We start from the raw sequence: 13,777 nt of genomic DNA, 5'->3' as shown, positions 1-13,777 counted from the left end.
ATTTTTATAACATGCCATTGTGGTGCTAAGCTGTTTGAAGCGATGCGGATACTTTCTGTCAATGCTTCTATTGTAGGGAAAGTGCATTGTCCCAATACCTGCCCATTGTTGTTTGGAGAGCTTGTGGAATACAGATGTGCGTGTGTCACAGCAAACATCTTTTGGATAGCGCACAAGCCATCCCTGACCTGACAAAAAGCCACGCCTTCTGCCCTGCTCCCAATTCCTTGCCATTAATTGAACTATGTTTCTTTCTTCCTTTTTTTAAACGTATATGCTTTACAAACTTTTTAAAAATGTCTCCATCTGCTGCACGCTCCACTGCTGAACCACCGTACAGCTGAAGGACTCAGTGATGGCGTTGAGCTCACCTACCAGAAAAGCAAGCTCCACCCCCATCCCCTACATTGTCATGTGATTTTATGGACAAATAGAAGGAAAGACTCAGCTTTTAGGAGAGAACCTCCCCAGCTCAGTTCCAACAACACAAATGGAACCAGTACCATGGCTAGCCCCCCACCCGACCGCTGCGCTTGTAGCAAGAATACCCCCCCCCCATCCCAATTCAATTCATGGGGGCTCTGTGTCACACTTCTGATGCAGTACAGGGCTTTCTAGCCTTATCTATAACATACAAGAGGTTATTTTTCATTGCCTGGAAAGGCCCTTAGGAATTAATGATTGGGGCGTGCAGAGTAGTAGCACTTGGTGGCTTGCTCTCTTTTTTGTGAGTGTGTGAAGTTCAAGAATCCCAGTAAAAATTTCCAACAAGGTGTCTCTTCCTTTTTTACAAAAATAGATTTTTTTTTAATCTTTTAATTTTTTTTGTTGGATTTTTTTTGTTTGTTTCCTATTTCAGCCTTTTTAATGTATCATTTCCCTCCTTTGTTCAGCTATTTGTTCGGCCTAACATTGAAAAAGAGAAAGGAAGTCCCCACCCATCAGCACCTTCCCCTTTGTCAAAAACACCTTTCTAGCTTACTAGATGGTGAACGGAACACAACTCCGGAATTGGCTCCCTCCTCTGTCTCTCTTTCAGGTGTCCCCATGCTTGGTCCTATAAATTCTGCATTAAACATTTATGTAGAAGAAGAAAAGAAAGAAGATAGACAGACAGACAGATGACAGACAGAAAGAGAGAGAGGGGGGGGCAGGCTTGATTTTTGGGAGGAGGCAAAACAGCCAGTTTAGTTGTGCCACCACCTAACTCTCAAACAATGAGAAAGTCCGTATTTCTGATCCAAAAGAAGCTTGCCTCATTTAGACCGCATAACCTGGCTAAATGCCATAATGACAATAGGAATTGTGGACTATGCACCAGACCCCCCCAACCTCCCTGCTTGAAATCACCTTGACCCAGCAAACCCATTTCCAGAAGAGCTGGGGGCGGGGGGGATGGCCTTTGCTCGCCCCAGGGAATTAGGCTTCTTTGGGGACAGGCAGAAAGGGCCCTTGTTTAGGACGTCCGGGGCTGGTTTTCTTTTCCAAGTGCTACACCATTCTAATTAAGGGCCAGGCGCAGTGGTGAGATTAACAACCAACGTCGCTAGCGTTTTAAGCCAAGGGCTGAGATGGAAACCTTCTCCTCCTACCACGTTTGTCCTTTTCTTGCATCCAAGGAGAACAAAAGTGGTGAGCCAGATCGTTGTAACTCCTCCCCGCTCGGCCAGCTCAGAATAGCCGTCGTGACATTCTTGGATTTATTGACCCACAATATTCTGACGGAGGGTGGGGGTGTTTCTATCACGCCTTGCAGAGAATGGTTTTGATCCTCCACGGGCAGGGAACCTGCCCGCTAAAGGAGCAATATGGGGGGGTCAGAATTCATAGGGTGAAAGAAGTATGGACGGTCAGGGAAGGCTTCTGACTTGGGTTAGGGAAGCCTAGAAAGAGGGTCACCAAGCGTAGAAACAGAGAGGTGTCCTATTTTGAGCGGATGTCTCCCCTGCGTGCTGCCAGAGCAGGGTTTGGCTTTCAAAAAGACGTTGCCGCTTCCGTGCTCCCCGCTGGGCTGTCGGGCACAGGGGGGGAGGAGGAGGGGGAGGAGCCTCCTGCTTCCCAGAGAAGATCACGGTGTCTGGCGGTTTAATATTCTGCAACATTTGAGTCAATGAACACTTCCGTTCTTGTGGCGAGTTGGGGAAGAGGGCGGTTTCCAGCACACTTGTGGCTCCCCCCCTCCCCCCATCTCTCTTGCTCATTCGCTCACTCATGCCTTGTGTTGCTTACTGGTCTTGAAGGAAACCTGGAGGATTCGGTCACCCAGTCGGTAGCCATTGAGGCTGGCGATGGCCATGGCGGCTTCGTCGTAGTTGGTCATGGTGACAAAGCCAAAGCCCTTGCACTTGTTGGTGGTGAAGTCGCGGATCACTTTGACGTTGGTGACTGCCCCAAAGGGCCCAAAGAGCTGCCACAGGACACTCTCGTCTGCCTCTGGGGAGAGGTTGTACACAAAGATGCACCAGCCGGCACTGGAGGCCCCTGTCAGGTTGACTCCCGCCAGGCTGGTCATGCTGTCGATCGTGATGGGAGAGAACCTGGAGATCAAGGAGAGAGGACTACTTTGGGTGTAAGGCTGGCATTCTACCAGCATGAGCTCACTGCATTATGGATAGGTTAGGAGCTGTGCTGCCTACTCTCCAGAGAAAGGCAGCGGCACCGGCACTGCACCCCCACACATCTCAGCTCCAAAGGGCAGGAGGGAAAGGGCACTGATCACTAAGGCCTACCCAAATTTACCTATGTCAGGAAGATGGCAAAAGTGTGGGATACCTGAGGCTAAACCTACCTTTGCCATTTTTCTCTCTTGGTAAAATGAGCTGGGGGCTGCCACTGTGATGAGCTAAACCCCATGCTTTTGCTGCTTTGGGGTGGCAGTGGCTAATCCCAACGTTGCAGCAAAAGCGCAGGGTTTCCAGCGGCTGGGTCCACCCCCTACCCTGGTGGACTGCGACCAATCAGGGGTCGCCATCTACCCGGCCACCCCTCCACATCGAGGATGAAGCGTGGTTAGACGGCCAAAGAGCCATGTTCACTTTGCTCCATCCTGAAAAGTCGGGGTAAGTCCCTGACTTTTAAAAAGGGGGCTTCTCTGGGAAGCCCTGCGACGGCTTCCAAGAGGCTGCTGCATTGTATAATCCATGCAGTGCCACTGCAGAGTCACCTCGGGGCTGCCGGAATGTTCAGACAGCCCCCATGTGGCATTTTAACCCACACTCCTGCAAGGACTTTTCTTCCTGGATTGAGCTTTTGCCCATTTTGGTTCTGTCTGCAAGTGTGCCACAGACCTCCTGTCTGATCTTTGGGCTTCGTGGCTCTAGTAGCTAAGAAACCAACATCTGGAAAATGTGAGGGGAGGTCTCATAATCAAGAGGACTGTGACTGTCCTGTGCATGAGTGAGTTTATCATGCAAGCATGGAAATTAAAATCTGATGCAGAATTTTGCATAATGTGAATCTGTTTCCATAAAACACCAAGTTATAATCTTCACTGTAGCAAAGAACATCTTAGAAATATTTTTAATTAAAAGTCAGAAACTAGATGGAAGGTTGGGCAGTGTTTGCTGTTATAGGGGTGGCAGATAGGTCTAGTACACACATTCCTATCTGTCTCTACTGTTTTCTGTTACGTTGCTGGCTACTTCCTGTTACTTCCTGTTGCTGTTACTTCCTGACTGTTAGAGCACTATGACAATGGAATCAGTTACCTAGGGAGGTTGTGGGCTCTCCCACACTAGAGGCCTTCAAGAGGCAGCTGGACAACCATCTGTCAGGGATGCTTTAGGGTGGATTCCTGCATTGAGCAGGGGGTTGGACTCGATGGCCTTGTAGGCCCCTTCCAACTCTGCTATGCTATGATTCTATGATCTGCCCCCTTCCCTCCCTTTCCTCTGTCACATCCATCTTTGCTTTTTTAAAAAAAGCAATTTCTTTTATAACCTGGATCTCCAGGCTGATTCACACAAACTACTCTCTGCGTGGCTGGGCAATTTTTGTTCCTGACTCAGAATGCACCATATTTGTGGCTGAACCCCTCTCTCATCAAGTTTGCATGCTGCTATAAACCAAAGTTTCCAAATATGGGTGGAGCGATTGTACTAATGGTGAATCATGCAGATGCCTTCTTCAGTCTCATGCCAGGTCTAGCAGAGTAGCTGCATATGTCAGCCCCTGTGCAGATGTCTTCAAATTTACTTGATTTCAGCTATAATCCTATGCATACTTGCTTGGGAGGAACCCCACTATCCTCAGTGGGATTTACATCTGAATAAATATGCAGAGGATTGTGCTATTTTATCCTTTTGTGCAGAATTGGGGGATGGGAGTGTGCTGCTCACACCGCTGATAAAAATTCTCCCCTCTAATCTTGTTGGGATCAGGTATGGACTGAACTAGGAGCAGCTTTCTCCCTCCTTGCTGAACCTGAGGAGGCAACTGGGTGTTGCCAAGTGCTCCCAGATTGGACCACACACAAAGGATGATAGCATAGCAACCTCTGTACATCTTTTAAGTGTGTGCTTAAAATGAAGCACAAGGTTTGATTTGGGTCTGGAAGCACCCAAAGCTGTAGCATTGTGGAAGTTAAGCAGGCATGAATCTGATCAGTGCCTGGATGGAGCACCATCAAGAACTCCACATAAGCCACGTTCAGTTTGAAGTGGTTCATATAGGTCGATCGTGTTCTAGCTCTTATAGGGTTGCTCACAAATCTCTGGGGGAAATTAAATCTGTCCACTGGGTTTCTGCCTCCCTATTTCAGCTGTAGAGCAACCGTCTAACTTCTGTCCCACAAGCAACGCAACTAAATGAAATCAAGAAGCACCCAACACAGTGACGACAAGGAGAAACACAAGACCAAAAATCATAAGGAACAGCCAGTCATCTGAGCAAAACAGCGAGCCCTTCTCTCAAGCCAAACCCAAAACAGAATGAAAAGGAAGGCATGAAAGTCTACAATGTGTCTCCAAGACACACAAACCCAAATTCCACAGGCCTAGGGTAGAAGATGGAGGGATTCTTATCGTTTTGGCGTTTACTTTTAAATTCCCATGCTCAGTGAGGAAGGTGGGGGAGATAAGGGGAAAATGATGAAAAATAAAAAAGTTAGTATCGGGAGAAAATATTGAATCAAGCAACCAAACATAGTCTATATTGTTTCTAAAAAGGGATCGAACTGAATTCGAAAACAGTCATCTACCATGGGAGGCTCTACCCACTCCAAGTCTCAAAGTTATGTCTAGTCATGACCCCCATGTTCATTTTTTTCTAAAAAGGCTGCTATGGCCCCACTGAAGAGAGGGCTGGCAAGGCAGAGGAAGGGAAGTTCCTGCCTCCGGGGTTGTGTTGACAATCACCTTTTAAAAATCCAGCCTTGTGCTGTGGGCCAAGGTGGGGAGGGAGAGAGGGGAGAGAGTGGCTTTGGAAGGCTAATTACCTCTTGACGCCGTATGCCATGTTTAGCAAATTGTCGAGCCTGTGGGAGGAAGAGGAAGATGAGGAGAGGCCATTGTTAGTAGACGATCTCGTAACAAAAGGGTCCTGCGAGGTCATCTGGCTTGGTTATGGGTGCGGCGGTAAGGCAGCACATGGACCCTGTGACTGGCACAGGTAGACGTTTGTATGTGCAAATGCGATCTGAGGCCCTAGAGGAATTTAATGTCTTAGGTTTTTTAAAAAAAATGTTGAAAAATAATAGCAATGGGAAAGGAGTTCTACCTACGTTTTTTTTTTTAAAAAAATCTATTTTCCATATTCTGGGAAGTGTGGGGGTTGGGCAGGCATTAATTACTTAAGGGCAACTGAGGCTGCACTTCAAACATGATGATGATGGTGGTGACGACGACAACGACAATGATGATTGTGATAATAATTAATATTTCTTTTAAAAAAATAATATCTAGAACAGTGCGTGGCAAACGTATTTACAGTTACAACTTGCCATCTGTGGGTTTGTTTGTTTTTCCTATTTACCTTCCGCTGCAAAGCTGTGTCCAGATTTCATGCAGCAGCTCTCATGACTTTGCTTCTGTATACTTGCATTAAAATCTAGGCTTGCTTTATTTTCAAAGGGTTTTTTTTTTTTAACATCCAACCGCCCAGAGAGCTCCGGCTATTGGGCGGTATAGAAATGTAATAAATAAAAAAATGAATAAATAAATAAGTTGCCAAGTTTTCAGTGGTCAAAGCCACAGATCTAAATAGTCCGTCCTCCCCTATGACCACCCTGACTCTGTAACTGTCCTGTTCTCACAGTTCTATCCCTACCATCCCTTAGCTTACCGGAATCCCACTTCTTCAAAGAACGTTCTGCAAAAAGGCAACATGTTGTAAAGAAAACTCTAAATTGTGCATTTGTGTAAAATATACAACTAAAACGCAGCATTTTTCAGCTTCAAGTATGTGTTTGTGTTATTTTGTGGCACTTTCACAAAAGGATGTTTAAAAAGCCAAGACGCAGAACAAATCTATGTTCACATGTTCCTTAGATATGTATGGATTTTACATACATGTCATGTGTTTGCATGTTGTACATTATACAGATGCCATGCTTTTGTACAGCATCTTCATATGGACATGTTCTACCAGAAATGTTCAAATACAAATGGCCTGAAACTACCATTAAGTTCAATGTTACTGCATGGAATCAAACCAAATTTTTATCCTGCCTATTGGACCTGAACTGGGTCTGAACCAAAGGGAAAAAATGGTTACTAGGAAATACTAAATAGGTAAAGTAGCATTTTCTGCTTGTGTGTGTGAGTGTGTACAAGCCTTTCAACCATGCAGAACTCTTCATCAAGCAGACTGGGAGTACAGCTAAGTTCGCAAAATGGTTCCTTTTTAATGAAGATATCTTTTACATGCTTCAGGCAAATGGACTGGGTTGTGCCAAATGGACTGTGGGGAAGGGTTGCTGGGTTGATGAGCCTGCTTTTTTTAGAAGGGATTTGGGCAGATTGGATTCCTTGATGCTGTAATTCCATGACAGTTGCCTAACCACAGACTATCAGAGACCATTTAGTGACTAGGCCACTCTCTACCTGAAGGATCAGAAAATATCTGCATGAGTTTCCTATCTTTTCTATACACACAAATCATGAACAAATATGGCACAATGAAGCATTACTACCTATCTGCATAAGGATTGTAGGGTGTCATTATCGAGCTCCTAGCTGTCTCTGATGGACCTTCTGATAATGACCTTAGACATGGATCATCTACCCTGGAAGTCTTCTGGCCTCACAATCCACCAGACATAGGGGAAGAGGGGAAATTCCCTAGAGACATCTCGAGGGAGGAGGCGGCACCCAGATTCTTAATCTGGGAGTGGCATCTTACCAACCAGGGTTATTTGCTGTCCATGGAAGAATGCAACCGGTACAATTAAGGAGCACCGCCCTGGCATTTATCTTGCCTTGCTTTGAGATATTAGGACTTCCCCAAGCTTTGAATTCTGTTGGATCAATTCCTCTTATCCCTGGGAGTTGAACCGGTTCCCCTAAACAGGGGCTCTGTTCACACAAAATGCTAAGAAGGAATCCTGGTTTACACTTCATGTGGAAGCATGCTGGTGCAACACTGCCCAATGGCTCCCATTTGGCTCCTCCTGCAAATGCGAGAGGCTTAACCGGGAACTTATCAGGAAAAGAGCTTAGCATTAGGACTCCTAGCTTGTCACTCCTCTAACAAGCCAGAGTTTGAAGGCTTTCACGTCCAGGGTTCTTAGTTAAGTGACAAGTCAAGGTCCAGGTCTGGATGAAATGCTTACGTGTTTCTGGCCTGGTAAGTTTCTGGTACGTTTAGCTGCTCCCACTTGTACATAGAGCCAAAGCAGGAGCAATCAGGCAGTAGGTTTTTTGTTTGCTTGCTTGCGAACAGTAAGCCAGGATTGTGAGGTATTCTGTTACAGTATTTTGTGTGAATTCAGCCACTATATTAAATGGGGAGTTGCATTTAATACGTCTAGGGTTTTTTCCTTTTTAAATGACAACTATAGGAGGCCCGATCAGGATTAGGAATGCAGTGAGCAGGCAGGGGACCTTCTTCCCCTATCGTCCTGGCAAAAATCCTCCCCACCTTCCACATCTCACATGTTGTTTGTCCTGGTAGAGAAGCTCCCATGGGTGCCAATGGCAGGTTCCTTCCGATGCAAAATAGCAGATTTGTGGGGAGAAATGTTTTGCTGTTGTTGTTGGGGCCACTCACAGAGGAAAGGGTAAAATAAAAAAGCCCTCCCGTGTGCTGTGGTCCTGATCCTGATAGTGCGCCATACAGCTGCTGTTTCAAAGTTCAGAACTAAACATCTAAGAGACATGGAACATAGTGTGTTGTTTGACCCTAAGGCTGTTCAGCTCTCTGTTGACGCACCACACTGTGGCTTGCTCCCCTCTGCTCTAAACTGGTCCTTCGCAGACATTGCCCAGGACCCTGTGGGCTCTCATTCCAACTAGAAGAGGACACCGAGAAGCTGGGAGAGAAACTCTGCCTCACTCCAGAACTTGACAAATTGAGCAGCAACAGAAGGCAATATGGCACAAGAGATTGTCGCACATATGTTGTCTCTTTCTGAAAGACCAAAACAGCAACAAATTGACTATACCAAAAAAAAAAACGACTCAGTGTTTTAAAGCCCAAAATAGAACAACAACAACAACAAGCTATAGACTAATTAATGTTCATGCAAGTCAACAAAATTCCAAAGAATGCAACAGAAACTTCTTTTGCCCAGCAGGTTAAGAGCAAGTCAGCAACTTAGAGGTGGGCAGCAGAGAAGTTCAGGAAATGCACCTCACAATGAAACAATGGTTTCAATAAGCAAACATCCATTATGGTCTTCTGGGGAAGCAAGGCTAAAATAACCCCTGCTCCCCAAAGCATTGCACTTCCAAAGGGTAGAGCTCCTCACTGTTCTCTCACCACCCTCACCACACCAGCCCTCTTCTACAAGCCCTTATATGCTTCTTGTGTGGCGAAAACAGGATTTCCCACTGAATCAAGCAAACACAGCCCATGGCCAGACCCCTCATACTTAGCAGCACTGCCTAATACAAGCCCCCACCCCCTTTCATTGCTCACACCAGTTGACCATGGAGGTTTCAAAACATAGTTCTCTCCCCTTTTCAGAAGGACACTTGCAACAGAACACCATGCTATCCTACAGCCACTTCCTCCAGTGAGTGCTCTAACCTTGCTATTTAGCATTAGAATTTCAAAACAACATGGACTGGTTGGTGGACAACGTAATAGACTCAGACCTAAGAGAACCAGGTTAAACTCTACCTCACTCAGTTACCAGGGCCTTTGAATTCACTGGGTTACTACAACAACAACCGTTTATTGCAATCAGTAGACCATTCCAACAAAATTACATACAAAAGGACTGAGCATACAATTAGCTATTAAAAAGACAAGTAAGCGTAGAGGATCTAATAGAAATGGCCAGGTTCAAAAACTTGGCCACTTGCTCAGTGATTGATTTGTCTGAGTTCCGAAGTAAAAGCGGCATTAAGAATTCAGTTGGGTGACCAGGAAAAGATTGTAAAATGGGGTTCAGAAGATCCTTCCTAGCCCCTTGGTAAAATCTACAGAACCGTAACACGTGTGATACGGTTTCCACCTCAGTATTGTTACAGGGACAGCATCTGTTGAGCAGAGGGATTTTGGTGTATCGGCCATCTAAAAGTTTAGAGGGAAGGATGTTAAGTCTGGCTAGTGAGAATGTTCTCCTGTATTTGGGGATTGTTAACCAGCGCAGGTAAGGCATCCCATCTTTGCAAAAGGAGACTGGTAGACCTAGGGACTGTGGGGAGCATGGGCCCCGAGCAGCACTTTGGAGGTCTTGCATGCCTATATCGAGCAGCCTGTTTCACTAGTGATTTGGCACTAGCTAAATCCCTTGATAGTAACATAGGGGATGACAGGCCTACTGAGTTGATTTTACTTGTCATGGCCTTTGACCAGGGAGATTCAAAATGGTCTAACAGGATCTTGGATACCAGGGAATTTGTTGGAAATGCCAACTTGCAGCGAAGCCAGAAATTACTAGTCCCTTTTGCATTTCTCAATTCTTCAGCTGTAAAATGGCACTATTAGCCAACCTAGAGAGTTGTAAGGATGAACAACAATTAAGCCCTGGGGATAGAGTGAGTTATGAATCTGAGTAAGTATGCGATGAGTATTAACCACATAATGGGTGCCACACAATGTTAACTTTGGAAAAGGAATGAAAGGCCACGTCACACATGATGATTTTCCTGCCTGGATACAGAAAGGAAGCTGTGTTAATCCATGTACACTGCCACATATAAAAAAAAAACACATGTGTCTACTTTACTACATGTACATGAATTGGGAAGCTAAGATCTGCAGCTAAAAGGTAGACATCTGCAACATTTTTACAAACAATGGGTACGTGGGTAGTTTTTCTACATCTGTGTACAGCCATGTGGGGGAAATATCACATGTGAGGCAGCCCTACCACATAAAATGTATGAGAAACATGGAAGAAAACATACTGGGTACTCAACATGTGCTGCAGGCCTAGATTTCAGGGACAACCACTCCTTCAAAAGTAAATTGGGTGAGGGTTAAATAGCCTTTCTGTTTTATTTGACTAGCTTAGAGTTTTCAAAACTGACCAGAACCCAGCTAAAGGGCTGTCTAGGGACATGACCAATCCATCACTGTTTCTCACCCCATCTTACCTACTGATTGAGAAAGAAAGGGGTTATATGAGCATTCACAAATCTGTTACCAAAACAGCAAAAGGTCTTCTTGCCCCAGATGGAGTCTGCCCCACAGGGAAGAAGACTGGATGCTCAACAACCCCAACCGTTGCTCCTAGGCGCACAGCACAACTGATCGGTGGCACATGTTGGCATTGAGAAGGGTGACTCCCTAGCTATTTACACCTGATCAAAATCCATCCATAGACTAGGTCTACCAGTGAAATGTGAGCCTCCAGCTATAGAGGCAGCAATCCCTTAGTGAGCGCCGAGATGCAGCAAATTCTGGGGTAGAGTAATGGGATCAGCTGCTCGGAAATTACTAGGAGGAAATACAGGTCTGCATGCGAGGCTCACTCACGTTGGAACTGCCTGACCTATCGCCGCGGATCCTTTAGCAAGCGCAATTTTCAGCTGAGCATTACTCTGGCTTCTAAGTGGAGGCTCCAACAGGCAGCTCCCTGCGACAATCCGGCAGGGCAGATGCCCCCAGCAAGAACAAACCTTTCCCAACTCAGCCTAGCAACTATATGGTGTTGTCCATAACTTGGTCCCCTCTTGCTTCACAGAACTCAGCCTGATGGACATGTTTATAGTCAATGAATGGTACCATTCCTGTCTGCCCTTTGGTGTAACGCTCATACCCAAATATGAGGCGTTGCTCAAGAATGGGAAGGAGCCCAGGATAGAGACAAGGAGTCCACAAAGCCCCAAATGTGTACTGAGCCACTGTGTATTAGAGGAGAGTATAGAGCAGAAAAAGAATAGCTCATAAGGCCCAAGGCCCATGGATCAACTTTGCAGGAAGCAATCTCTTAAGCAAGAGGCATTGAGATTGTGCCATAGGGGAACTGGAAGGAGGTGAAGGGGTTTCATGGCATTATCTTCACCTTGCGTATGCTTGTGGACTAATAACACTCATGGAACACCCAAACCTGACATGCTGGCTAATGATGAGGGCCTCCAGGCATGGCATCTGAATCCTACATCTCCTTCAAGCAGGGGAATGACAGTTGCGAGGCACTGGGTGAAGAGAAGGACCTGCCTTCTCCGCCCTCCAGCAGAGAAGAGGGGAAGGCGTCTCACCTGAATCGCTGGGTCTGGTGGTGCAAGGGTCCTGTGTACCGCCGGGCTGTGGTCTGATACAGGTGTGTAAGCAACGCTTGCCCTGTCTTCTGGCTGGGGTTATTGGCGAACTTGACTGTGATGGGCTCACTGGCGCCCAGTGGTTTCTGCCCATTCAGCCCCTTGATGGCTTCCTCAGCTTCTATCCTCTTGTCGAAGCGGATGAAACCCACCCCTCTGGAGACACCTGTAAGGGGAAGAGAGAGAATCACATGTGGCTACATGGATGTTGTACGAATGTTGGTTAGTATGTATTCTCAGCTCTTATGCCATGCTACATCATAGATATTTCTTATCTGAAGGTAGATGGGTCTGATTTGTTTTCATAGAATCATAGAATAGCAGAGTTGGAAGGGGCCTACAAGGCCATCGAGTCCAACCCCCTGCTCAATGCAGGAATCCACCCTAAAGTATCCCTGACAGATGGTTGTCCAGCTGCTTCTTGAATGCCTCTAGTGTGGGAGAGGCCACAACCTCACCAGGCAACTGATTCCATTGTCGTACTGCTCTAACAGTCAGGAAGTTTTTCCTGATGTCCAGCTGGAATCTGGCTTCCTTTAACTTGAGCCCGTTATTCCGTGTCCTGCACTCTGGGAGGATCAAGAAGAGATCCTGGCCCTCCTCTGTGTGACAACCTTTCAAGTATTTGAAAAGTGCTATCTTGTCTCCCCTCAATCTTCTCTCCTCCAGGCTAAACATGCCCAGTTCTTTCAGTCTCTCTTCATAGGGCTTTGTTTCCAGACCCCTGATCATCCTGGTTGCCCTCCTCTGAACACGCTCCAGCTTGTCTGCGTCCTTCTTGAATTGTGGAGCCCAGAACTGGACGCAATACTCTAAATGAGGCCTAATCAGGGCCGAATAGAGAGGAACCAGTACCTCACGTGATTTGGAAGCTATACTTCTATTAATGCAGCCGAAAATAGCATTTACCTTTATTGCAGGCATATCGCACTGTTGGCTCCTATTCAGCTTGTGATCTACAACAATTCCAAGATCCTTCTCGTTTCTAGTATTGCTGAGCCAAGTATCCCCCATCTTGTAACTGTGCCTTTGGTTTCTATTTCCTAAATGTAGAACTTGGCATTTATCCCTATTAAATGTCATTCTGTTGTTTTCAGCCCAGCACTCCAGCCTATCAAGATCACTTTGAAGTTTGTTTCTGTCTTCCAGGGTATTAGCTATCCCACCCAATTTGGTGTCATCTGCAAATTTGATAAGCGGTCCCTGCACCTCCTCGTCCAAATCATTAATAAAAATGTTGAAGAGCACTGGGCCCAGGACTGAGCCCTGCGGTACCCCACTCGTTGCCTCTCCCCAGTTTGAGAAGGTTCCATTGATAAGTACTCTTTGAGTCCGATTCTGTAGCCAACTGTGAATCCACCTAATAGTTTTTCCATCTAGCCCACTTTTAACTAGTTTGTTAATCAGAATGTCATGGGGCACTTTGTCGAAAGCTTGGCTGAAGTCAAGATATATGACATCCACTAATAATATCTTGCATTCATTTCAATGTCTATTATTTGATATTTGATATTTGCTTTAGTGTCCCTGAGGAAGACAACTGATTGAAACGCATTCAGAAATATTTAATGAAATAAATTGTTCATTCACAAACCAGCCTGAGACTTGCCTCATCCTTTGTTTTACTAGCTGGGGTCTTACCGCTGAGTTTCCGGCACTGGGTGATACAGAGCATGGGAGCTCAGTTGAGTCAAAACTCAATCCTGGAAGATCTTTTAAATGCTAGGATTTAGCCCTGGAATACGTGAAGGGCTGATATAGATAAGAATGCTTTTGAGAGAGCCTTGGCTATTGGGCGGTATAGAAATGTAATAAACACAGAATACATATGAAATTAGAATGGGGAGTTTCTACTAATCCCCCAAATGAGATCCATCTCGTGTAGTCATTTATTTGTCTGTGCAGAC

General features: G+C 45.8%; 1 protein-coding gene across 5 annotated transcripts in view; it reads right to left on the bottom strand.

Annotated features, from left to right (window-relative positions):
- ELAVL3 (ELAV like RNA binding protein 3) overlaps window positions 1–13,777 on the bottom strand; it is a 93,443-nt gene that overhangs the window by 1,804 nt on the left and 77,862 nt on the right. For 2 of the 5 annotated variants that reach the window (XM_063119164.1, XM_063119165.1), the window contains exons 5-7: window positions 11,811–12,036; window positions 5,435–5,473; window positions 2,182–2,558 (exon numbers count right to left, since the gene is read on the bottom strand). In XM_063119164.1, the coding sequence (XP_062975234.1) occupies window positions 2,210–2,558; window positions 5,435–5,473; window positions 11,811–12,036 (614 nt within the window). In that variant the 3' untranslated portion in view covers window positions 2,182–2,209. Of the gene's footprint in view, window positions 1–2,181; window positions 2,559–5,434; window positions 5,474–11,810; window positions 12,037–13,777 lie in introns of those variants that run through there. The other 3 variants (XM_063119166.1, XM_063119167.1, XM_063119168.1) reach the window with 3 other exon arrangements.

Source organism: Elgaria multicarinata, chromosome 3, assembly GCF_023053635.1.
Source record: "Elgaria multicarinata webbii isolate HBS135686 ecotype San Diego chromosome 3, rElgMul1.1.pri, whole genome shotgun sequence".
In the NCBI taxonomy this organism is placed as follows: Eukaryota; Metazoa; Chordata; class Lepidosauria; order Squamata; family Anguidae; genus Elgaria; species Elgaria multicarinata.
The sequence above is the reverse complement of the archived record's forward strand: the minus strand, read 5'-3'. Positions and strand labels throughout refer to the sequence as shown.